This window comes from Odontesthes bonariensis, chromosome 12 (assembly GCF_027942865.1).
Source record: "Odontesthes bonariensis isolate fOdoBon6 chromosome 12, fOdoBon6.hap1, whole genome shotgun sequence".
Lineage (NCBI taxonomy): Eukaryota > Metazoa > Chordata > Actinopteri > Atheriniformes > Atherinopsidae > Odontesthes > Odontesthes bonariensis.
The window spans coordinates 34,822,259-34,845,899 of record NC_134517.1 but is presented as its reverse complement, the minus strand read 5'-3'; the positions used below and the strand labels follow the sequence as shown (position 1 = coordinate 34,845,899).

Sequence of the window (23,641 nt, the reverse complement as noted above, 5' to 3'; positions counted from 1 at the left end):
TATATGCATTTCATAATATACGTATATGGTATGTAGTATGCGGTTTCCAACACAGCCGTAGAAAATATGCAGTTTTCTTCCAACATTCCCGTTCCGTTTTGTTGCTTTTAATACACATTTTAATAAGTTTCGGTTGAAATTCAAACTTTTGGTGTAAAACTCGGACAGAAATCTGTAAATGTTCCCTGATGGAGACCAAAGCTTTGCTCAGAAGTTAAATGAAGCGCCGACATGGACCTGAATGTTCAGATATTGAGTTTATTAAATAGAAAAAAGAATCACAAACACAGACATGAACCAATCACTGCTGCTGGAGCACAGACGCCACCTACTGGCTGCTTTACGCAGCTCGTTTCTGTTAGTTCAGGACGAAATTGAGATATTCACATTTACACTTTGCAGAGGAACCCGATCCCTCCTCTTCCTCCTCTTCCTCCGTACACGGAAGCATGACGGCGGGTAAACATTCAGGCGTTCTTTGTCCGAACACAACAGGCTAAAAGCTCAGAGTCTGTAAGAAAACTGCTTTAATTGGATCAAATCACTGATGACAAGCATGTAAAAAAAGAACTAAAGAATTAAACAGAAATCTACGACAAGATGGAGGTCCTGCTCTGTCTGGTCCACCGAACGGTCGGTTCTGGTAGTTTCAGCCCGGCGGGTCGACGCGGCGCCCGCCTCCTCCGAGTCGGGGGAGACGCCACGAAGCGTTAAAGACGAGTCCTCGTCTCCCCGAATCCGAGGCGGGGAAAACGTGGACCCGGCCGGCTGAAATGACCACGAATCGTCCGTCCAGGTGAACCCCGTTAGCGTTTTTAATGGCGAGTTTTGTGCAGGTGTGAGGAGGGCGCCGTCGGCTCTCAGTCTTTTGAGTCGTCGACCATTCGTAATCATGGCCGACTTCCGTGGAGGCGACGCCGCCGCCTCCAGCTCAAATCTGCTGATTCAGTCTGTACAAAGTCCGGGGGGCGGGCTCAGAAACCCATGCCGCCGCCCATTCCTCCCATTCCGCCCATGCCTCCCATTCCTCCCATTCCTCCGGGCATCTCCTTCTCCTCCTTGGGCATCTCCGTGACGACGGCCTCGGCGGTGGAGAGCAGAGACGCCACGCCTGCGGCGTCCAGCAGCGCCGTCCGGACCACCTGCCGAGGCAGAGGAGGAGGTTAAAGCGGACGTGGCTACTTCCTGAAAATCTTCCACTTTAGAATAAAAATCTGAACCTCAAACAGTTCTGAAAAAGTTCTGAGATTTTAGAGGAAAATATATATATACATACATACACACATACATTATTTTTTTTACTGATATATTGTAAAACTTGATTTTAAAACATTTTAAATGAAAACCAATTACAAAAATTCTGTAAACTAAAATATTTTTATATTAAACTAAAAAAAAATTTTTGTCAATGTAAAAATATTATAGAAAAAGTAGAAATTAATATTTTTAAAAGCCTTTGTTTAATGTAAATTTTTACTTATAAAAATCTTTTGTGGAAGAATTTTAAAAAGCACGAAAAAAAAAAGAAAATATATAAGATAAAAGAACTGATCATTTTTATAGGAATAAGAATAAAGATTAAATAAATATAGAGAATTAATTTAAAAATGGTTTAAAAATAAATTAGTTTGATTTTTTACATCTGCAGAATTTAAATAATCAAAAATAAATAATAATTTAAACCAATTTAATTTAAATAATTCCCAGTTTACAATGTTTTTAAACAATAAATTTATTTATTTTTTTAAACTAAATTATCTAAATACTTAGACATTTTATTTAAAAATGAAAAATATTTTTTTTAAATATATTTTGTGTAAAATAAGTTCAAATTCTAAATAAAAACAGATTTATAAAATTAATCGAATTTTTCTTTTGTCGATTGTGTAAAAAGTTTTATTTTGTGGAATAATTTAAAATATTTATGGAATTAAAAATGAAAAAAAAGATCAACTGGCAGCAACATTTTTAAATTAAAAGTTTTTTTGTTTTTAAAAACAATCCAGTCGTTTGTTTCGTCTCAGTTTGAGTTCCATACATAACGACAGAGCAACAGGTCATGTGACATCACGGATGGTCAGAAATCCGTCCGTTTGTACCTTGGTCGGGTCGATGATGCCCTTCTCCACCATGTTGACGTACTCTCCCAACATGGCGTCGTAGCCGATCTCCGGAGGTCCCTGCAGGATCTTCTCCACCACCAGCGAACCCTCCACGCCGGCGTTCTTGGCGATCGTCATGGCAGGAATACGCAGCGCCCGTCTGATGATGTCCACGCCTAAAGGGGAGGTCGCAAACGGGTTCAACGGCGTCCAGATGTCACAGAAACGCAGGGGGGGCGGCGTGCTTTACTCACCGATCTTCTGGTCGTTGTTGGCGAGTTTGATGGTGTCGAGGGACGGGATGCAGCGTAGCAGAGCGCAGCCGCCGCCGGGGACGATGCCCTCCTCCACGGCTGCCCGGGTGGCGTTCAGAGCATCCGTCACGCGGTCCTTCTTCTCGTTCACCTCCACGTCGCTCGTTCCTCCGATCTAAAAAGCAGAAAAGGCGTCTTAGGTTTGCTCTTCCTGACGTAAAGATGGCTGCCAGCGCGCAGCGGCGAGCCGCACCTTCAGCACCGCCACGCCGTCCGACAGCTTGGCCAGCCTCTCGTTCAGCTTCTCCTTCTCGTAGTCGCTGGTGGTGCTCTCCAGCTGCTCCACGATCTCCGCCGCCCGCTTGTCCACGTCGGCGGGGCTGCCGCCGCCCTTCAGCATCAGCGTGTCGTCTTTGGTGATCTGCACCTCGCCGACTTTGCCGAAGTCGTGCGCCTGGATGTCCTCGAGCGCCACGCCGAAGGTCTCGTCCCCGAACACCTGAAAGGACGGGCGGCAAAGAAACGGGGTCAGCGCGGTGAGGACGGCGCTCCGAGCTACGCCAAACGGCGGCGAGAGCAGAGACGTACGGTTCCTCCGGTGGCGACGGCCATGTCCCTCAGCTGGTTCTTCCGGTTGTCGCCGAAGCCCGGCGCCTTCACGGCGACCACCTGCAGCCCGACCTTCAGCCTGCACGGGAAAGCAGATCGTTCGTTAAACGCGTCGGGGGGAAAACGCGCTTCAGGCGAGCGGAGAACGAGCGCGACGCACCTGTTCAGCACCAGCGTGCTCAGGGCTTCTCCGTCCACGTCCTCCGCCACGATGACCAGCGGCTTGCGGTGCTGGTTGGCGATCTCCAGCGCCGGCACGATGCTCTGCACGCTGGAGATCTTCTTCTCGCTCAGCAGCACGTAGGCGTCCTGGAACTCGCACTTCTGACCTGTTGGACACGAAAAACAAGCCGGGCGGTGAAAACGGGTCCGTCGCAGGCGAGGACGCCGTGCACGCCGCGATGCGACCCGCAGCCTCACCTTTGGCCGTGTTGATGAAGTAAGGCGAGATGTAGCCGCGGTCAAACTTCATGCCCTCGATGATCTCCAGCTCATCGTGCAGCGTCTTGCCGTCCTGGGACGCCGAACGAGAACAAACGTTAACGTTTTACCCAAAACGAACTCGTTCATTAAAGGAATAGTTCGCCTCTTCTGACATGAAGCTGTGTAACATCCCATATCAGCAACATCATTTCTGAACATGTTCTTACCCCCTGCTGCGTCCTGTGAGCAGAGTTCCAGCCTCGTTTTGGTGTTGATGAAGGTAGTCCGGCTAGTTGGCTGGGGTTTAAAAAATAAAGCGTTTTGCTTCTCAGAACAATATGCGTTCAACAGAGTAATACATACATCGAGTTTGGCTCTTGAGAAGCTGACCTATATTGTTAGAAAGCGGGCTTCTGAATTTTATATTTCTGGAGCTGTTGAGGGAGGGAGAATGAGATGATGAAAATTATTTAATTTGTTGTTGGGAGTGCAAGCTGTAACCTACATTTTGAATACTTTTTTAAAATTTATTATTGTTATTATTTCATATTCATTGCACAGTAATTTGCTGACTAATTACTGCGGTTTATTGTATCTTTTTTAATCATTTAATTATCATTTTCTTTACTGCCATATGTTTTGGATGTTTAAATTGTTGGATGTTGTTATATTAACATGAAAAACCAATAAATATATGTTTAAAAAAAACATATACTCGGTCTGCACTTCGTTCTGCACAGCAGGCAGTGATACGAAGGGAGAGAAAATAGGGCCAAGAGATTGTGAGCTCTGACTTTCTCCTGGAGAACCATTTTCTGATGCAAATGTATTACTCTTTTGAACACATATTGTTTTGAGAAGCAAAACGCTTTATTTTTTAAACCCCAGCCAACTAGCCGGACTACCTTCATCAACACCAAAACGAGGCTGGAACTCTGCTCACAGGACGCAGCAGGGGGTAAGAAGATGTTCAGAAATGATGTTGCTGATATGGGATGTTACACAGCTTCATGTCAAAAGAGGCGAACTATCCCTTTAAGCTGCCAATCAGAGCTTCGGGTGTTTTACCTTCACTGTGATGACGCCCTTGCGTCCGACCTTCTTCATGGCGTTGGAAATGATGTTTCCGATCTCCACGTCTCCGTTGGCCGATATCGTGGCGACCTGAAAGGTTCCACAGTTAGTCACCAGCTAACGGCAGGTGACTATCATCCCCGCCACGGCAGAGACCACGGCGCCCGGCGCCCGCTTACCTGTGCGATCTCCTCGGGGGTCGTGACGGGCTTCGACAGATTCTTCAGCTCGTTGATGACGGTCTCCACGGCCATCATGACGCCGCGGCGGATCTCCACGGGGTTGGCGCCCTTGCTGATGGTGTCGAAGCCTTCCTTGGCGATGGCGCGGGCCAGAACCGTGGCGGTGGTGGTGCCGTCGCCGGCCTCCTCGTTGGTGTTGTTGGCCACGTCCTGCACCAGCTTGGCGCCGATGTTCTTGTACTTGTCCTTCAGGTCGATGGCTTTGGCCACCGTCACGCCGTCCTTGGTGACCTTCGGGCTGCCCCAGCTCTGCTCGATGATGACGGTGCGACCCTTCGGGCCCATGGTGACCGCCACAGCGTCAGCCAGCAGGTCCACGCCCTGCAGCATGAGAGCGCGAGCGTCGGCGCCGAACTTCACATCCTTGGCGTAGGCCCGTGTGAGGTGAGGAGCCAGCGCCCGGCTGACGGGCCTCACCTGCTTCATGATTGTAGGTAAACGAAACATCTCTGTGGAGGAAACGGACGAGTTGAGCTTAAAAAAACACAGATCGCGTCCCAACTGCACCCCCTGGTGGCCACAGCACGCTATGACACGAAACCAGTGATTAATCAATAACCTAATCAACTTTAAAAAGGCTTAATGATCACTGAGAAATGAGCTAATTCTAAAATATTAGAGTGTGAACCTTTTAAAAAGGTTAAATTAATTCAAAATGAGTCATTGGACACATTGTGTTGTCAGTTTTTTGGTTAAATTAACTGAAAATAATCTTAGATGTCACATTTCGTAATCTAGCAAATGCTTTAATCCAAAGAGACATACAGGTGAGGAACAAATGACGCGAAAAATCACCAAAATCCAGAAGAGAAAAGCATAAAAATGGCCCAAAAAGTTGATTAATGTTAAAAAAAAATGCTGCAAAACCCATGTAAAAAGTTGATTTAGGCTCAAATATGTGAAATTAATGATATTTCTGCTTTTTCCTGACGTTTTTAAATGATTGAAGGCGACAACCAAAAGAAAAACATGACAAAGGGTTTAAAAAACTGCTGAAGTTGATGTTCAATCCCAACTTAAACTGAGTTTGTTTAATTTCTGCTTCATGATTGTAGGTAAACGAAACATCTCTGTGGAGGAAACAGACGAGTTGAGCTAAAAAACACAGACTGCACCCCCTGGTGGCCACAACACACGACACGAAACCAGTGATTAATCAATAATCTGCTACTTTAAAAAGGCTTAATGATCCCTGAGAAATTAGCTAATTCTAACATATTAGAGTGTGAACCTTTTTAAAAGGTAAATTTAATTCAAAATTAGTCATTAGACACATTGTGTTGTCAGTTTTTTTGGTTAAATTAACTAAAAATAATAATCTTAGATGTCACATTTCCTAATTTAGCAATGCTTTAATCCAAAGTGACATACAGGTGAGGAACAAATGATGGATCCAACTGCAGAGAGCCACTAAAATCAGGGTTAACCCTAACCAGGTGAGAATGCGAAAAATCACCAAAATCCAGAAGACAAAACCATAAAAATGGCCCAAAAAGTTGATTAATGTTAAAAAAAATGCTGCAAAAAACATGTAAAAAGTTGATTTAGGGTCAAATATATGAAATCAAAGGATATTTCTCCTTTTTCCTGACGTTTTTAAATGATTGAAGGCGACAACAGAAAGAAAAACATGACAAAGGGTTTAAAAAGCTGCTGAAGTTGATGTTCAATCCCAACTTAAACTGAGAGTTGATGTTTAATTAAATTAAAACTGAACAATTTAATCCTTTTTGTTTAATGATCCCACTAATCCTTCTGTTTTCTACTTTTTAAGATCTGGTTCAGTCTAACAGTGCAGAACTGAGCAGGAGTTACACTCCCAGGTTGAGTTTAATTGTCTTTTTTCAGGTGTTTTTAATAAATAATTCACATTTTTTAACTTGTAATTCAAGGCTACTAATGACAGCTGGGAACCATTTTTGGTTTTTGTCCTTCAGACATCACAAAAGTGACCTCAACACGTAATTAAACGCTTTACTTTTCCTACTTATTATGAAAACTGACTATTTAAATATCTAATTGTTATTTTTAATCTAATTCAAGAACTTTAACGACGTTTTTCATGATCATTTTCACCACATTTTCGTTCGGTGTTTCGCCTTCATCGTACAGAACTTAGTTCGGTTTTATTTATGAATTACTTTGTAAAAATATCAAACTGCCACAGTTCCTGGTCGCCCCCCCACGTGTGCTCTTCAGGTCGTGCGTCACAAGGTCAAACTGTAAAAGCACGTGCGGAGCAGCCTCCCCATCCCTGCCACATTCATCAGTTACTCAACATCAAACTCCTAACGTTCGGTTCACGTGGGCCGAAATCAAACCGTTAATTAACCGTCCATCGGTCACGAGACAGTTGATCAAACACGTTAATCGGGTTGAGATCAACCGGGAGGCGCGCGGCCACAACCTGCAGAGACATTTTTTTTACTCGCGCGTCCTTGCACGTCATGAGGAGGAATCGGCTCCATTTCTATCAAGCTTAGCATTAAAAAAAAATACTGGCTCGCGTGCGACGTAAACAGCTGTAATATCAGTTTGAACGGTTGTAAGAAAAGGCTCGCGCTCACCTGTGAGGTAAAAAGCCTTGCAGCTGGCACGAGGTCTGTCAGACGGAATGATATAACGACCCGAGGAGAGGAAAGTCGTGTGGAGCTGCGGAGTCTGGAACTGCACATGGGGCTATAACATCCGGGTTATTAACCGGCGCACCCCGGACCCTGCATACAGCATAACTGCACCAGCTGACCGGTTTTATTTCATTTTATTTTTACACTTCCAACAAACCAAAAATGCTTATTTTGGCTCCTAAACACACCAGTTAACGACACGGTCTCGCGCCGTGCGCGCTCACTTTAGCGGTTATGACAGATTTATTCATTAATGTGTGAATTCATGCTCATTCCGGGGCGGACTGTTCTAGAATTTTCTCGCCTTCTATTGGAGGAAAAAAAATACGGGTCAAAGTTGACGTTGTGCAATATTGCGCGAGCTTGGATTGCGTGGCTTTGATATAAATAATTGAAAATGTGGTTTAAAAGTCACTCTTAGTGTTCACACCTCATTGAATAGAGAGTTTTTTTTTTTTAATTTGCGTTTTTATCTCAGCGTCGTGTTGCTAGAACTTTCGTTCAGGCGCTGGAGGACCCAGGCAGGTAGTGCGCATGCGCGTTCTAGATATTTCTTCACGTGGAGAGACTACTTGAGAGTGTCAGATCCACGCTCACAGAAGGGCTGCATCATCACGCCGGCTCTCAGTTCTCTCTCACGTCTAGAAATGGTAAGAATAACCGTCTATTTCCTGGATTTAATGATCCGTGAAAGCTTAGGGTTCATGCACAGAATTCAGGGGATCGTTCGCGTTATTTTAAACGTTTTAATTTCTCACCATGTGGGTTGTCAGCTGCTAACGTTGTGTAAGCTAACAGTAACATCAACTCACAAGGTCACGCTGCAGGGGAGCGCAGTGACTGAACTTGTACCACGTTTCTTTAAATGGATCTTTTACCACATGCTTTACATTCGCGATGCTCCTTAAAGTAAAAAAAAACTGCAGCAGGAAACTGCAGATTTATGCAGCCGCTGTTTCAAATGATGTCTCAGGCAGATCATTGGGTCTCATTGTTATTCATTCACTACCACTACCAGATACTCATGATTGGAGTAAATTAAGTCCCGATTGACCTAGCCTATAATGGGAGGAGCCGGGGATCGAACTCGTGACCTTCCGATCCGCAGACCTGCAGTTAGATTAATGGTCCCTGCTCCTTTTTTCATCTTATATTGTCATTCAGTTCAGGTACCTGTAAATCAGGTACATTTATACTCTTGAAGAGTGCTTCAGAACACATTTATGGTACTTTTTTCACATTTTATGTCCCTTTTATTCTTAGTTTTCTCCCATATTTCAGGTTAATTTGGAGTTTGCTGCATTCATTTAGTAAATTTGATCATAATTTATCATATTTTTTTTCTACCTGAGATGTAGAATCAGTGCCACAATACATTTAAGTATTATAGTACACATACAGGTAATAATTCAGGATACTTCCTTATTTACTCAGATGGCTTTTTATTTATTTTTTATAAAAGGCTCCAGTCTGGGGTTCAGTCTCTTGCCCAAGGGCACTGCAGCATGTGTCCTGGGGAAAGCTGAGATTTGAACCACAAGCTTTCTGATCGGTGGATGACAAAAATTTAATTATTGAAATGTTCATCGACATGTCCACAGTTCAGAAATACTGTAACAAATAGATTTTTACTGGTGAAAATGGGTCTAAATGTAGGAAAGTGTCTTGTTTTATCCAATTATTTTATATTTGATTAGATTTTTACTGGAGAAACTGGCTTTTTCTGATGGTTAAATAAACAAGATGTGGCGGTTTTGAGTCAGACTTTCTGAACTCATTAAGTCGGTTAAATAAGTGTAAGTAGTTGTTTGAAGTTGGCAGATAATGGTAAGTTAATGATGACCGTGAGCTTGTGGAAACTGGAGTTATCTCGCGCTGGTTGGAGGCCGTTGGGTCGGCCTCATGTTGGTTTGTCAGGTGTTTCATCAGTCCTCGTCCTTCAGGGTCAAACAGTCAAAGAATGAGTGCAGCAGCTCCCCCACCTCCTCCTACCAGCCTTCAAACTGGACCCAGTCCTCCCCCACTGGACCCAGTCCTCCCCCACCTCCTCCTACCAGCCTTCACCCAAGGTCACTGCTGCATCTGCTGCTGTCAGACACTTTGAAGCCACAAGGACGGATTTAGACGCTTCTTTTAATGTTTAACAAAGGTTTTATAGTAACTCCGTGGTCCGCCTTAATTAACTACATCTTGACTCTTGGAAATTCTGCAAACTAAATCCCAAGAGATTAGCTTCCCTGATGTCTTTTCTCGGGTGGATGTAACAAAGAATCTCACCAGCAACCCTCCTGCTGCGCATACTACTCTGTTTCAGCTGCTTAATCTCTGCAGGAATCAAAAACATCCGCTTTATTTACACCTTCTTCATGTCATCTACAATCTAGAAATAATTTTGTTGCATAATCTGGGTTTAATTAATGATAAAAACGCCTGCAGGACCCCTGATTGGCCTTTAGTGACCCCTGATTGGCCTGTAGTGACCCCTGATTGGCCTTTAGTGACCCCTGATTCACCTGCAGGACCCCTGATTCACCTGTAGGACCCCTGATTTTATTGGAGCTGGAGTTTTAACACTGTAGAGGCAGTTTGTGGTTTTCCGATCAGTTCAAAGTGGGTTGTGGTCGTTACCCGGTTCTGGAACTCGCTCATCTGTCTGCGGTCTCTTTCAGGCCTTCAGAAAGTTCCTCCCTCTGTTCGACCGGGTGCTGGTGGAGCGCCTCATCGCAGAGACGGTGACGAAGGGCGGCATCATGCTGCCGGAGAAGGCGCAGGGCAAAGTGCTGCAGGCCACGGTGGTGGCCGTCGGACCGGGCGCCGTCAACCAGGTGATCAGAGGAGAACGCCGTTAACTGCCCGTTTAAATGCATTTATCGTTGAAATTTGACCGGTTTTAGCAGACCTTCTTTTGACTGAAACTCTGGCTGTGTTTGAAACCGTATACTGCATACTACATACTGCATACTGCATACTGCATACTGCATACTTCCATACTCATCGATCAAGCAGTATGCAGAGCGTTTACCCACAATGCATTTCGCTCCTGCCCGAACCGAAATCAGCCGGCCTGAAGCAGATTTCCCTTAAGCTCTAAACTCTGTAAACTTTAGCAACATTTGAAACATTTTCAGGTGAGAAAGTAGTCGTTTAGATCCCCAACGTGTTGAAAACCTGACAAAATACCGGCTGTTTACAATTTTGTTCCCACGAATTCGGCGCTACTAAAGCTAGCCGCAGCGAGCGACGCACTTCCTGTTATTTTCACAAAATAAAATACCCGTTGCCTTTTATCATAGGGAAAGCCATTACCATACAATTGGTGCTTTTGTTTTGAAAACAGGAAGTGAACCTACCCTCGTTGTAGCTAGCTTGAAACTGCCGTTTTGACAGGAAATGAGGATCGGCGACGTCACGTTACGTTGCATCTTGGGTAGTTTGAGTATGAGTAGTAACCTCATGATGCATACCCAACATTTAGGAGAATCTAGTATGCATCCGGGAACTTCTCGCTTACTCAAACTCGCATACTAACTCAGAAAGTTAGTAGGAGAAGTATGCGGTTTCGAACACAGACTCTTTCTGGTGTTTTCTGTGAAAAACTGCCAGACTGAACGCGACCGACATCACGTTTTTCTTCCGAAGGAAAGAAGTTTCCATTCATTTTTGACTATTTGGACAAACGATTAATACGCAACTTAGAAAAACGAGCTCAAACTTTAAAAATGCATTGAGCGTTTAAATGTCCCACGTGCACGGCCTTGAGTGTGCACAACAGTTTCTCTTTAGTGTCGTAAAGAAGGTTCCTAAGATGGCGGTGAAGCTTCAGTTTGGGATGTTGTGTCATTTTCTGTGTTTGGGTTTGTTCTTCCAGAAAGGCGACTTTCAGGCGGTGAGCGTGAAGGTTGGAGAGAAGGTTCTGCTGCCGGAGTACGGAGGAACCAAAGTTGTTCTGGAAGACAAGGTGAGGCTCAGCTTCAGACTCCGAGTCGGAGAAATTCCTGCAGATGTTCTCCCATAAGAAAGCTGTCGTATTATTCGTATAATATAAAATATCACCTTTATCAGGCCGGGGACGGTGGGGACGCGTTCCCGGCACTTTGTCTGACGAGCAGATTTGTCCCCACCACTTTAAGAAAGTAGAGAAAGTGCAAACGCCGCTTTTGGTGCAGAACCTAAAAACTATAATTTTATATCATGGCATTCTCCTAACCAAAGACTATTTGATCCGCTCTGCTTTCACTCTCCTTGTATGAATGCGCTTGCGATCAGCCCCCATAGCTGAATAGCAACTATGTTGAATCCGCTCCCACACACTGCGCTGGCGGTCTCAGTCTGTTACAGTAACGAGCGATGAAAGACGTTGCAGGTGAAGATTCGTCAGTGTTTATGATGCATATCAGGCGATCAGGGGTTGCATATCAGGGGTTGCTGCTCGTTCACTCTTGCCCGTCGTTTCATAGCCTGGTAATGTTTGAAAACTTTGTCAGGGCGAGGGCTGTTTGTCGCCAGGCTACGTCTCCTGATGCGCTCTTGCTTGGTCGAGGTTTGTCTGTAGCCCCTTTCACACTGCGACCCGCTACCTTAGTGGGTCCAAATTGCACCTTCGACCCGCGTCGAGCAATGTGAACGCTTGGCGTGTCAGGGTGACCCGTGTCGCCTGAAGCCGAGTTCAGGGGGCGTGGCCTAGTGGCAGAGCGTCACACGAAACGCATAAAATGCTGGGCGTGTACAATGACGTAGGCACAAGCCATGCGTCAGAGGTAGGGTTAAATACACCTTGAGGTGTTTTTGCAATTGTATATGCAGTTCATGGAGATGTTACTTTACGGTGCGTGGGAAACCGCGCTCTCCCATCTTTCTCGCCAGCCCTTCCAGCAGAGGTCCATCTTTCACCGTCCCCGACATGTGGCGGTAAATAACGTCCTCTGCTCGGAGGCTGAGGAGCTCGCGGACCTCCTTGTCTCCCCAGTTGGCCATATTAAAAAATGTCTCCAACTTGATGTAAAACAGAGTGAAACTTGTCCTCACCTGTCGCTGTTGTTCTGAATCAGCTGTACATTCTGTCTTTTAAACTCCTCACGTCACGCCCACGTCCGACCCGCGTCGATTGCGTTCACATCAAACTCGGCTCGGCAAAAAGACTAGGGTCCGACGCGGGTCGAAAGGCGAGTTGACGCGGCAGCCCGGGTCGGCAGTGTGAACGCAACAGCGGACACGCTAAATTCTCGAATTAAACGCGGGTTATTCGGCAGTCTGAAAGGGGCTAGAGATTTGTTGGTGTGTCAAGGGCTGTGCAATTACCAAAATCGTGTCTTGTACTAAAATGCGGATTTTGAAATACGAATAGGGCCTACTCTTAAGTTTGTCCCAACCCAGGATGTTTCCGACGGCCTAAACAAGACCGCGCAGATGGCTTTTAACTTTTAATACGTGGACAATATCGCGTCGATACGCATCATCTAATGCAATGCCTGTAGGACCCTAAACCTCAATTCGGAAGTAATGGGCCTAGCTTGTACCCAGCACTTTTCAAACCTTACTCAGGTTTATGGTAATTGTCCCCAGCACTTCTGAAATCAAACTGACGCCCATGACCTTTTATTATCGTGGTTTATCTTTAAAAAGTGACACTTATCCTTCAGTCCTCTCGTTTATCCTCAGACTGAATCGTCTCCTTTCCTTCATGGTTCACGTCTTCTTCGGCTGTGATTAAACAACTTGTTGCTGCCCGGATTTTTCCGGTTCATTTCGCTCGCTCTGGAACCTTTTTTCTGTTCCCGGTTTTAACGTCTCGTCTCTTCTCTCCCGCAGGACTACTTCCTGTTCCGTGACTCCGACATCCTCGGCAAATACATGGAGTGAACCCTCAGTTTGTTTTTCAGTGTGAAGTCTGTCGTCCCCGCAGAGAAGACATTAACTTCATTTTGTGTCTGTTTTTCTTTTTTTATGTCGTGCTGCAAATTGTAAATAATTCCAATCACATTTTGTTACAATAATAAAGTCAAACTTCAAATCTTTGTTGATTCTTTCTGTTCTTGAACATATTTTATTGTAGTTAAATCAAACTGGATTCTTCCACTCCAGACAATTGAATGGAAGCTGAATGTGTGACTTAACAGTTCAAACTTTCATTTTAAGGAGAAGATCGTTTTTTTTTGTTTTTTTTTTAAACCTGAACCTTATTTCGATAACAGTTTGGTGAAAGTCGGCGTTCTTCGGAAGATATTTAGATCACTGGAGGTCGGCGTATATCCATATAACGGGAGAAAACACAATACAGCCTCTAAAAAAGGCATTATCTGTCTTTATTTCACCAATACTTTAAGACCAATGAATGAATGAACGCGTACTATTGCACTGTTAGCTCAGAGCTGCCGTGTTGTTGCTATCGGGGGCTTATAGGAAGCTCTCTACATGTATTCTGCCTCGTATTTTAACAGTATTTAATGCTGCAGCTAATTTTAACTGTGAAAATGCTGATTAATGCCATGTAAAACTGTTTCTGTCATACAAGGACAAACTTTATTTTTTAACTGTCAAAGTATCCGTTCTAAAGGAAAACAGGACCGAAGCAGCTGTTTAGTTTCCAAGAAAGTCTTCAGTGAAGCTTTAAGTGAAATTAAGTTTTATAGACTGATGATTAAATGTCAAAAAGGAGCTTTTTCCATTGATCTTTGTGATCTGACATTTCAAAGAAAGGAGCTTTGATAACTGGTCGGTGTCGGTTTGCTGGAACATTTTAAATAACTTTATAACGTCTACTGACATCTAGTGGTCAAGTTGGAGATAGCACCATCTTAATGGCATCTGTCCATTCAGGTAAGCAACAAATTGGTCACCAATATGGTCAGCAACATCTGAAATGTCGTTAAACGTCTCTTAAAGCAGCATCTACAACGAGTGCTTCTTCCCCTTTGTCACCTAAACAGTTTTCTTCTTCTACGTGTCTTTTTGGGTGGTAACAAAGACCAACTGCACCAATTCACTTCTGGTTTGTTTATAAAACCTGGCAGCTGGTTCCACAGAGAGGGGCCTGATAACTGAAGGCTCCGCCTCCCAAACTGGCAGCTGGTTCCACAGAGAGGGCCCTGATAACTGAAGGCTCCGCCTCCCAAACTGGCAGCTGGTTCCACAGAGAGGGGCCTGATAACTGAAGGCTCTGCCTCCCAAACTGGCAGCTGGTTCCACAGAGAGGGGCCTGATAACTGAAGGCTCTGCCTCCCAAACTGGCAGCTGGTTCCACAGAGAGGGGCCTGATAACTGAAGGCTCCGCCTCCCAAACTGGCAGCTGGTTCCACAGAGAGGGGCCTGATAACTGAAAGCTCCGCCTCCCAAACTGGCAGCTGGTTCCACAGAGAGGGGCCTGATAACTGAAGGCTCTGCCTCCCAAACTGGCAGCTGGTTCCACAGAGAGGGGCCCTGATAACTGAAGGCTCCGCCTCCCAAACTGGCAGCTGGTTCCACAGAGAGGGGCCTGATAACTGAAGGCTCTGCCTCCCAAACTGGCAGCTGGTTCCACAGAGAGGGCCCTGATAACTGAAGGCTCTGCCTCCCAAACTGGCAGCTGGTTCCACAGAGAGGGGCCTGATAACTGAAGGCTCTGCCTCCCAAACTGGCAGCTGGTTCCACAGAGAGGGGCCTGATAACTGAAGGCTCTGCCTCCCAAACTGGCAGCTGGTTCCACAGAGAGGGGCCTGATAACTGAAGGCTCTGCCTCCCAAACTGGCAGCTGGTTCCACAGAGAGGGGCCTGATAACTGAAGGCTCTGCCTCCCAAACTGGCAGCTGGTTCCTCAGAGAGGGGCCTGATAACTGAAGGCTCTGCCTCCCAAACTGGCAGCTGGTTCCACAGAGAGAGGGGCCTGATAACTGAAGGCTCTGCCTCCCAAACTGGCAGCTCTTGTTCTTGTTATGTTGTTGTGACTGTATTTGTATTTATTTGTGGTTTTCTGTTGTTTTTTCTTGTGTTTTCTTGTTGTTCTTTGTAGTCTTTGTGTGTTTCCTGAAGGTTATTTTTTTGTTTTGTAGTAACCATACTGCATAGTCATCTTTTTCTTCAGTATAAAAGTGGTTGTTTTTTGCCTTTTGTGGTCGCCCCAACAATCTTTATTTGACTTCTGTCTCTCTCTCAGGGGGATTTGTGGCTGTTTGTAGTCCTCTGTGTTCTTATTACTGCCTTATTTGTGTTGCTTAGGGCTTTGAATGTGAAGCCGGTTGTTTATCGATACAATTTCACTTAATAAATCGGTTTATTTGGTTTTGTAAACCTTTACGCTCCGTCATAAATCACCCTGTGACCGGAGCACTTCCGCCTCTCAGCTACGACGCCGCCGCTGACGAACATCCGGGTATTCTGTCGAGATGGTCATGGCGGAGGGTGCTGCAGTTCTCAGGAGGAATCGGCCTGGAACCAAGGCTAAGGTTCGTTTTCTCCCCTCGGGAACTCTGGGGTGTTATTGCAGCTGGTCCCCGTGATAGGGCGAAGCTGTCTCCGTGATGCTGTTTTGTATTTCGGCACCTGTTTGAGTCGATAGTTCCGTCTCAGAGCTCCGGTCTGAAGGGCTTGACCTGCATATACACAGCTAACGAGCTAGCTTTGGCTAGCTGTCGTTAGCTTTGGCTCCTCTACCGTCTACTTGCTGGAATAACGTTTAACGTCAAAGCTACCTCTCGTGTCTGATATTAGATTTAAATAATCTTTGGTTTACACTTGAAGTAAAGTTAAACAATGACAGAGGTGTACACGGTATTAGGTACCACCAAACCCACAGCTGCGCTCCTCAGCGTTGCAGGAAGTAGTCACATCCTAGCTGACGTTAGAAAGCTAGCTAGCTAGCTAAAGTCTTAGCATTGGTACAGGAAGAATTACAACTGTTAACTTTAGAAAAATAAAGATTTTCCTGCCCGTGAGCTTATAGACGAATGGTTAGATATTTATATGAATGCCTTAAATCCACATTTGTCGTGCCATGTCGTTTGTTAACACCAGATTCGGTTAGTTGTTCTGAGTTAACGGAAGCTGACAGCTAGCTCCTGTGGTTAGCATTTGTTAACTGCTAGTTGTCAGCACTGACAGCTGTTCTCTGCAGGATTTCTACAACTGGCCGGATGAATCATTTGAGGAGATGGACAGCACCCTGGCTGTTCAACAGGTGCGTTTCCCCTCCACAACTCGGGCTGCGTTGTGTTGCTGGTGAATTGTCTTAAAAAGCTCAGTTTATTTATGATTTATTCAGCTGAACACATCTGTAGTTGGCATGTCCCAAGTAAAAAGAAAACGATTTCCAGGCTAACTTTTCTGTTTGATAATAAGTTTAAAAGTTATCTGCAGACATTAAAACACATGTTCAGTTAAATAAGTAAAACTGATATTATTGAAAGAGAGAATTACATTAACTTGTAAATATTCTGGGTTTGGATTATAGCAGTTTTGGCAGGTAAATGGGGTCAAAGTCAATATCAAAGTTTCCAGATTTTTCTGCTTCCAGTCAATTGATAACCATGAGATATTAATGTTTGGTCTATGGACTTCGTCTACATCCTGGGCCCAAATACATTCACCTTGTTTTTAGCATAATTCAGCTGAAAAAAAACAACACGTCTAAGAGATCCGGTTGAATTAAATTCAGTTTATATCAGGAAATAATAGATAATGTAATCTCGAAGCTCTTCAAAGATCCAGACCAGTTCAAACAGATTATAATCTAAGTCGTTGTAGTGTAATCGTAATCAACATGTCCTCTATTAAAGGTGAGGTCTGTTGGATTTATTGAAAAAGAGATATATGTGTTCAATCTGCTTCAAAATGTTGGTGATCTGGTTAACAGAACCAGAGAAGAAGAGAAAGTATCTGAGTGTTTTCAGCCGTTTCAGTGTTCCTGTGTGTTTCTGTTTCAGTACATTCAACAGAACATTCGGTCAGATTGTTCCAATATCGACAAAATCCTGGAACCCCCGGAGGGTCAGGACGAGGGGGTGTGGAAGTACGAGCACCTCAGGTAAAACGCTCTGACCTGGTGTCCACATACCTGCAGACGGGTGGTTGTTCTGTGGTTGTTTTCCTTTTTATATTTCTGTTTTCAACCTATCCTGAGCGGCCTCAGGCACAGAGCTGAAGTCAGGACAGAACTGAACTCTACTTTCACACCTCTGATTTCCTGCTGGGTCACCGTTTTATTTAACTCGTGCCAGTTTAAACACGTTCCATGAATCGTACTGAGGACAGTCTATCCTCTGGTATTAGGAGGTTTCATTGTTTTTTATTATGGAGGGAACGGGTGGATACGAGCTGCTCTAACCCTCTAAAATCTGCTTATTGAAGTAGAAACTGGAACCTCTAACCGTGTTCTTGTTGGATTCTCTTGCAGACAGTTCTGTCTGGAGCTCAATGGACTTGCTGTAAAACTGCAGGTGAGTAACTCAACCCCCCCCCCCCAATCTGGTACTTTTTATGTTCTTTAGATGATTTACAGCCCATCATGAACATTTATTAACACCGTCCAACGTCTGTAGAGAGCTGGCAGAGGCCTTCATGTAGATAATGTCCCCATAATTCTTCTTTTTTTTTTTAATTTAATTTTTTTAATTATTTTTTATTTATTTATTTAATTTAATTTATTTTTATTTTATTTTAAATCAGGCTTCTTAAAGACTTTTTTAAATAGAATATTAAATAAAATATGAATCAAAATGTATAATTCGGAAATGAACAAATTAAAATTAGGTTTTTTTTTTTGTTTTTTTTTAAATGAAGAAAGGGAAAAAAATGATAATAATTGTACTCCCTACCCCATCCCCCTTTAAGGACTACAGATGGAAAATAGCACTCCTGCTAAATCCGATGTAACCATCTTGTTGTTGTTGTTCATGAAATGGCTGATTTATGGTATAGCATGCTGTCCTTTAAATAAATTCATTCATAATCAATAAGAGGTGGCGGCAATGAGATTTATTCCTTGATAAAATCCCCAGTTTTAGTTTTAAAGGGATAGTTCGCCTCTTTCGACATGAAGAGGCAAACTATCCCTTTAACAGTCGCAAGAAGTAAACTGAAAGCGAACCTTTGATGGCGTTCGGATGAAACCAGCCCACAGAAACGCTGCGGACGGCTCTAACAAAGAGTTAAAAGTGTTGTCAGGAATCCCAAACTGTCGTCTCTCCGCCGCAGAGCGAGTGTCACCCGGACACGTGCACCCAGATGACGGCCACAGAGCAGTGGATCTTCCTCTGCGCCGCCCATAAGACACCCAAAGAGGTGAGTCCGGTCGTCGCTGGTGAATCTGCGGGTGAAACTCTGCTGTGACTGACGGTTTGTGTTGCTGCCCTCAGTGCCCTGCCATCGACTACACCAGGCACACGCTGGACGGAGCTGCCTGCCTTCTCAATAGCAACAAATACTTCCCCAGCAGGTCAGTCGCTGTCCGACTGCAGACTTTATCAGATCCAGCATCTTTCAGGGGTTTGAGTCTGCTCCTCACTTTCAGCTCATTTAAAGGGACAGTTCGCCTCTTCTGACATGAAGCTGTGTAACATCCCATATCAGCAACATCATTTCTGAACATCTTCTTACCCCCTGCTGCGTCCTGTGAGCAGAGTTCCAGCCTCGTTTTGGTGTTGATGAAGGTAGTCCGGCTAGTTGGCTGGGGTTTAAAAAATAAAGCGTTTTGCTTCTCAAAACAATATGCGTTCAACAGAGTAATACATTTGCATCACAAAATGGTTCTCCAGGAAAAAGTCAGACCTCACAATCTCTTGGCCCTATTTTTGCCTCCCTTCATATCAATGCGTACAGCTACCTAGCGACAGCCGCGCCTGTTACGCTGTTTGCTGCTCGGTCTGCACAGCAGGCAGTGATACGAAGGGAGAGAAAATAGGGCCAAGAGATTGTGAGGTCGGTCTGACTTTTTCCTGGAGAAACGATTTTGTGATGCAAATGTATTTTTTTTTTTTTAAACATATATTTATTGGTTTTTCATGTTAATATAACAACATCCAATAATTTAAACATCCAAAACACATGGCAGTAAAGAAAATAATAATTAAATGATTAAAAAAGATACATTAAACCGCAGTAATTAGTCAGCAAATTACTGTGCAATGAATATGAAATAATAAAAATAATAATAAATAAAAAAAAGTATTCAAAATGTAGGTTACAGTTTGAACTCCCAACAACAAATCATTTTCATTATCTCATTCTACCTCCCTCAACAATTCCAGAAATATCATAAAACTCATAAAATGCAGGGGGTAAGAAGATGTTCATAAATGATGTTGCTGATATGGGATGTCACACAGCTTCATGGCAAAAGAGGCGAACTGTCCCTTTAAGCTGCGTCCAGCTGAGTAAAACTCCTGAATTCTTCTTGTTTTCATTCAATTTGGACTTTTTTACTTGCTGTCGTTACTGATTCATCGTGAATAAGAACATTTCTTCCTTCATCAGTGAATGTAAGGATAACGTTTTGGTGTTCAGCCTCTACAATGTGAAGCTTTAATCAGACGAAACAAAGAAGAAAGCAGCAAACAGAAACGGACTCTTCACATCCTGCTGATGTACAAACTTTGTCCTTTTAAATGTCGGGACAGCCGCGTCCCGGTTAATCCGGGTGGAGATTAATCTGGGTGATCCGGCTGCTTTGTGTTCGCAGGGTGAGCATCAAGGAGTCATCGGTGGCCAAGCTGGGCTCCGTCTGTCGTCGCATCTATAGGATATTCTCTCACGCCTACTTCCATCATCGTCAGATATTTGACAAGTACGAGGTGGGTTAAAGACTTTATGCGTCTCTGAACAGTTGGGAGCCGATAATCTGTCGGATTAAGATTCCTCGCCGTCTTTTCCCACCTGTGTGACGTCATTATTAGAGGTGCACCGAATATTTGGCAACCAAGAATATTCGGCCGAAAACGCCAAAAAAACCACATTCGGCTTTTGGCCGAAAGCAACAGACTTTTACAAAAATAAAAGCCTGTGAGCAACACATTTTTACAAAATAAAAGCCTGTGAGCAACACATTTTTACAAAATAAAAGCCTGTGAGCAACACCTTTTTACAAAATAAAAGCCTGTGAGCGGCACATTTTTACAAAATAAAAGCCTGTGAGCAACAGACTTTTACAATAATAAAAGCCTGTGAGCAACACATTTTTACAAAATAAAAGCCTGTGAGCGACAGACTTTTACAATAATAAAATAAAGAATAAAAACTGCGTTAATACGCAATAAAATATTTATCAGCGTTAAATAATAACGAGTTAACTCGCTCAGCCCTTTATATTTCATATTAGAGATTATCTATATTATTACTTCATTGAAAGTTTATCAAGCGTTCCTATAAAAGATGCGGCTGCAAAGAATTGTGGGTCAGAATGACCTCCTTCGTCTCATAAAGGGACAGTGCGATGTGTTTCCTTTAGTCTTTAGAGAGTTCACATACTTTCAGGTCATTTCACCCATTGTCTTCCAGCCGAGGCTCATGGGTAATGTAGTGCAGACACACCCTCAGAAACGCCAGCGTAAAGCCAACCGGTTGGACCACGTCCTCATGTTGCTGTTGGCAACCGTTTCACTGCTCTGTTGTGTGTGTGCAGAACGAGACGTTCCTGTGTCACCGGTTCACGCGCTTCGTGATGAAGTACAACCTGATGTCGAAGGACAACCTGATCGTGCCGATCCTGGAGGAGGAAGTGCAGAACACCTCGTCAGCTGGCGAGAGCGAGGCCTAACCAGCAGCCGCTGCCATTTAAGGGAGACGTAAACTCACAATATCTACACAATACAGAGGAGACGCACTCATTCTGCTTATATTTAGACCCACACTACAGTGTATTCAGGCTCCTGTGTAGTGACACTGTCCACGTCCCTCCTCCCCCCACCCACCCGTGTCTGTCCCAGAGGAAGCAAAGCTGCCAGGAGTTCAGCCTGTCCTGCATCATCGTTACGTTTCCGCTCGCGCTTCTCATTCACCACAACACGATCCGGCCCGCTTTCAGACGCCATCTTTTTGTGTTTTTACCACTTATCGAAGCCCAAAAGTTTACTCACCATAAAGACGACAACTTTTTTTCCATCTGCAGGACGCCGCACGTGTAACCCCGGCCGGTTAGTTTTATTTATCCGTTTCGTTAGATGGAAGTCGAGTGAATTAAATATAAATAAATATAAATGTTTCGAAGCAGAGAAGAAGAAGACGCTCGGAAGCTTTCAGACTCAGAACGCCTTCTTAAACGCGTAAATGTTTCGAAGCAGAGAAGAAGAAGACGCTCGGAAGCTTTCAGACTCAGAACGCCTTCTTAAACGCGTAAAAAACAACAACAAAGGAGCTGCGTTAAAGGGTCATTCCACCCGTTTAAGATGAGAGCAGATATTTCTCTCTGGGGACTCCATTACCCACAATGCAACAGTTAGTTTCACTCTCCAGTTCCTCTTTAGCGCACAGACCTTCAGTTCAGGATGTTTTTTTTTAATAGTTTGTGAGTCAGAGACTGTTTCCAGGAATGTGAGGAAGGCGACTGCAGCCGAGCAGGAAAACCGGCGAAACGGGTCGCCGCCGGAGTCCGTAACCCCGGAAACGACGCCACCTCGCAGCTCCCGGTTGGCGGAGAACTCCCGTCTTTCTCCCGTCTGTTTTTATAAAAAGTCAGACGACTGATTTGGCTCCTTAAACTGCGGCGATTTAAGAAACCGACGCGACAGTAAAAAAGCATTAATGTGAACGCCGCCGCTCGCCGTGGTCATTCTGGGGTTTTCTTCTTCTTCGCCCCCGTCCCTCTGTAAATATGACCCCCTCCTCTGGACTCGCCGTCATGTTCCCGCTGGTGTTTCTTATCGGCTTCTCTTCGCTTTGTGTCGCTGACCCGCCCCGGTTCGGTTCGGAGGGGGCGCCCCCATCAAACGGATCTAAAGACGTAGCAACGCCGTCGAAAACACGGCGCAGGCGTGCGGCTTCGTGGTCGCTCTGTGCGTACGTGTCCTCTCAGTCGAGGCGTTCGGACGGATCCCCCCCCCCCCCCCCCTTTAAACGCCGTGCGGCCGTCCTCCTGAACGCCCGATAAACGCCACATTAAAGGAGGAGACATGAAGAGTCAGAGCACAACCCACCTCCCTCTTTAACCTCTCCTCGTTAAGTTATTGTGTGGGAGGAGTCTCATCTGTCCAACCCACCTTTTGTTTTTTAAATGGACTAAAAAATTTTGTTACTGTTGACATTTTCATGATGTCTGTTAATAAAAAAGGAAAAAAAAAAAAAATCTATTATTCACACGGTTGTGTGGACTTTTTGTTTTGGTTTCTGGTCATCACGCAAGCCTCCAGCGCCACCTGCTGGCCACACAACACACGCTCATTCACTCCAAACCAGCTGATGAAGCCACAGCTGGATGGGAAAACACAAAATATTTGATAAAATATTAAAAAAAGGACCTTTTTCTTTATATTTTATTCCATAAAGGGAGCAGAAATCCAGTAAAGGAGTCAAAAACTGAAGGACAATCACAGGAAATACTGTCTTTAGACTGAAAAAGCACCAAATGACAAAAAGGAAAGAACATGTACAACTCCCAAAGAGAAGGAAAACATGCAACATTAATACTGATGTTTAGTTAAAAAATTCATCTAAATCATTTACAACTCCAGACTGAAACCACACATCGACTCCCTAAAACATCCCGAGACCCAGAAATCAGTTTCTTAAAGGAGCCGGAAGGAGTTTCTCAGGTTAAAAAAGTCTTTTACAGCATCTGTGACACATTTCCAGACAAAAAGTCCCTCGTTTCTGTCCGACTTTCTCTCGTATTTAAAGTGATCTTGAGCCATAGTTCTGAACGTTTGTCCCAAGACTTTTGCCCCCTGCCTCACCTGATGATCAACCAGAGGAATTAGAAGATCAGAGATCTGCATTAAAGGAGAGTTCCACTCATTTCTAAACTACACTACCCACAATGCAACACAGAGTACGGTTTGATTTCAGCGTGTCGACAGTACCATGTGATCGTCAGACGTCCGGGAGCGAGCTGTGTTCTTCTCATTATGGCTTCGTTTTTTTAAAAAGTGCTGAGTTCTGCGTTAAATAACGTTGCCGTGGTGACATCATCCGCCGCCTTCCTGCTCACATGCAGGTGACCTCCGCCTTCCCCTCCTCCTGCTCGAAGCCTCCTTCCTCCAGGTGCGACAGGGAGCTGGGGAACCCCCCTCCGAACACCGGGAAGCCCCCGATGCCTCCCGCCACGGGGGAGAGGTCGTCCGTGGGGGCGGAGCCGCTGATGGAGCGGCTCACGGAGCGACCGGACACGTCCGCGTGCACCGCCGCTGGCTGGA

General features: G+C 44.6%; 3 protein-coding genes across 5 annotated transcripts in view; 1 reads left to right on the top strand and 2 right to left on the bottom strand.

The window, feature by feature from the left end:
* Positions 1 to 244: 244 nt before the first annotated feature.
* Positions 245 to 7,374, bottom strand: hspd1 (heat shock 60 protein 1). The gene is made up of 10 exons (XM_075480219.1): positions 7,272 to 7,374; positions 4,642 to 5,153; positions 4,457 to 4,552; positions 3,386 to 3,479; positions 3,126 to 3,294; positions 2,945 to 3,044; positions 2,610 to 2,855; positions 2,357 to 2,531; positions 2,100 to 2,278; positions 245 to 1,142 (listed from the first exon to the last, which is right to left on the bottom strand). The coding sequence occupies exons 2-10, from the start codon at positions 5,149 to 5,151 to the stop codon at positions 975 to 977; spliced, it is 1,737 nt and encodes a 578-aa protein (XP_075336334.1). The 5' UTR covers positions 5,152 to 5,153; positions 7,272 to 7,374; the 3' UTR covers positions 245 to 974.
* Positions 7,375 to 7,855: 481 nt separating this feature from the next.
* On the top strand, positions 7,856 to 22,702 carry LOC142396953 (MOB-like protein phocein). Of its 3 annotated transcripts, XM_075480217.1 has the most exons (9): positions 7,856 to 7,981; positions 10,001 to 10,156; positions 16,417 to 16,479; positions 17,225 to 17,325; positions 17,695 to 17,737; positions 18,495 to 18,581; positions 18,656 to 18,735; positions 19,978 to 20,089; positions 20,917 to 22,702. In XM_075480217.1, exons 1-9 carry the CDS (start codon positions 7,979 to 7,981, stop codon positions 21,049 to 21,051), a joined length of 780 nt encoding a protein of 259 aa, XP_075336332.1. In that variant the 5' UTR covers positions 7,856 to 7,978; the 3' UTR covers positions 21,052 to 22,702. The 3 variants fall into 3 exon arrangements, with proteins under 3 accessions (XP_075336332.1, XP_075336331.1, XP_075336330.1); XM_075480215.1 differs by lacking the exons at positions 7,856 to 7,981; positions 10,001 to 10,156 and adding an exon at positions 15,665 to 15,748; XM_075480216.1 differs by lacking the exons at positions 16,417 to 16,479; positions 17,225 to 17,325; positions 17,695 to 17,737; ... (2 more) ...; positions 19,978 to 20,089; positions 20,917 to 22,702 and adding exons at positions 11,200 to 11,289; positions 13,140 to 13,345.
* Positions 22,703 to 22,745: 43 nt separating this feature from the next.
* The window catches only part of rftn2 (raftlin family member 2), a 34,313-nt gene continuing 33,417 nt past the window's right edge, over positions 22,746 to 23,641 (bottom strand). Inside the window, exon 9 of the mRNA XM_075480218.1 lies at positions 22,746 to 23,636. Coding sequence (XP_075336333.1) covers positions 23,433 to 23,636 — 204 coding nt within the window. The 3' untranslated portion in view covers positions 22,746 to 23,432. The remainder of the gene's footprint in view (positions 23,637 to 23,641) is intronic.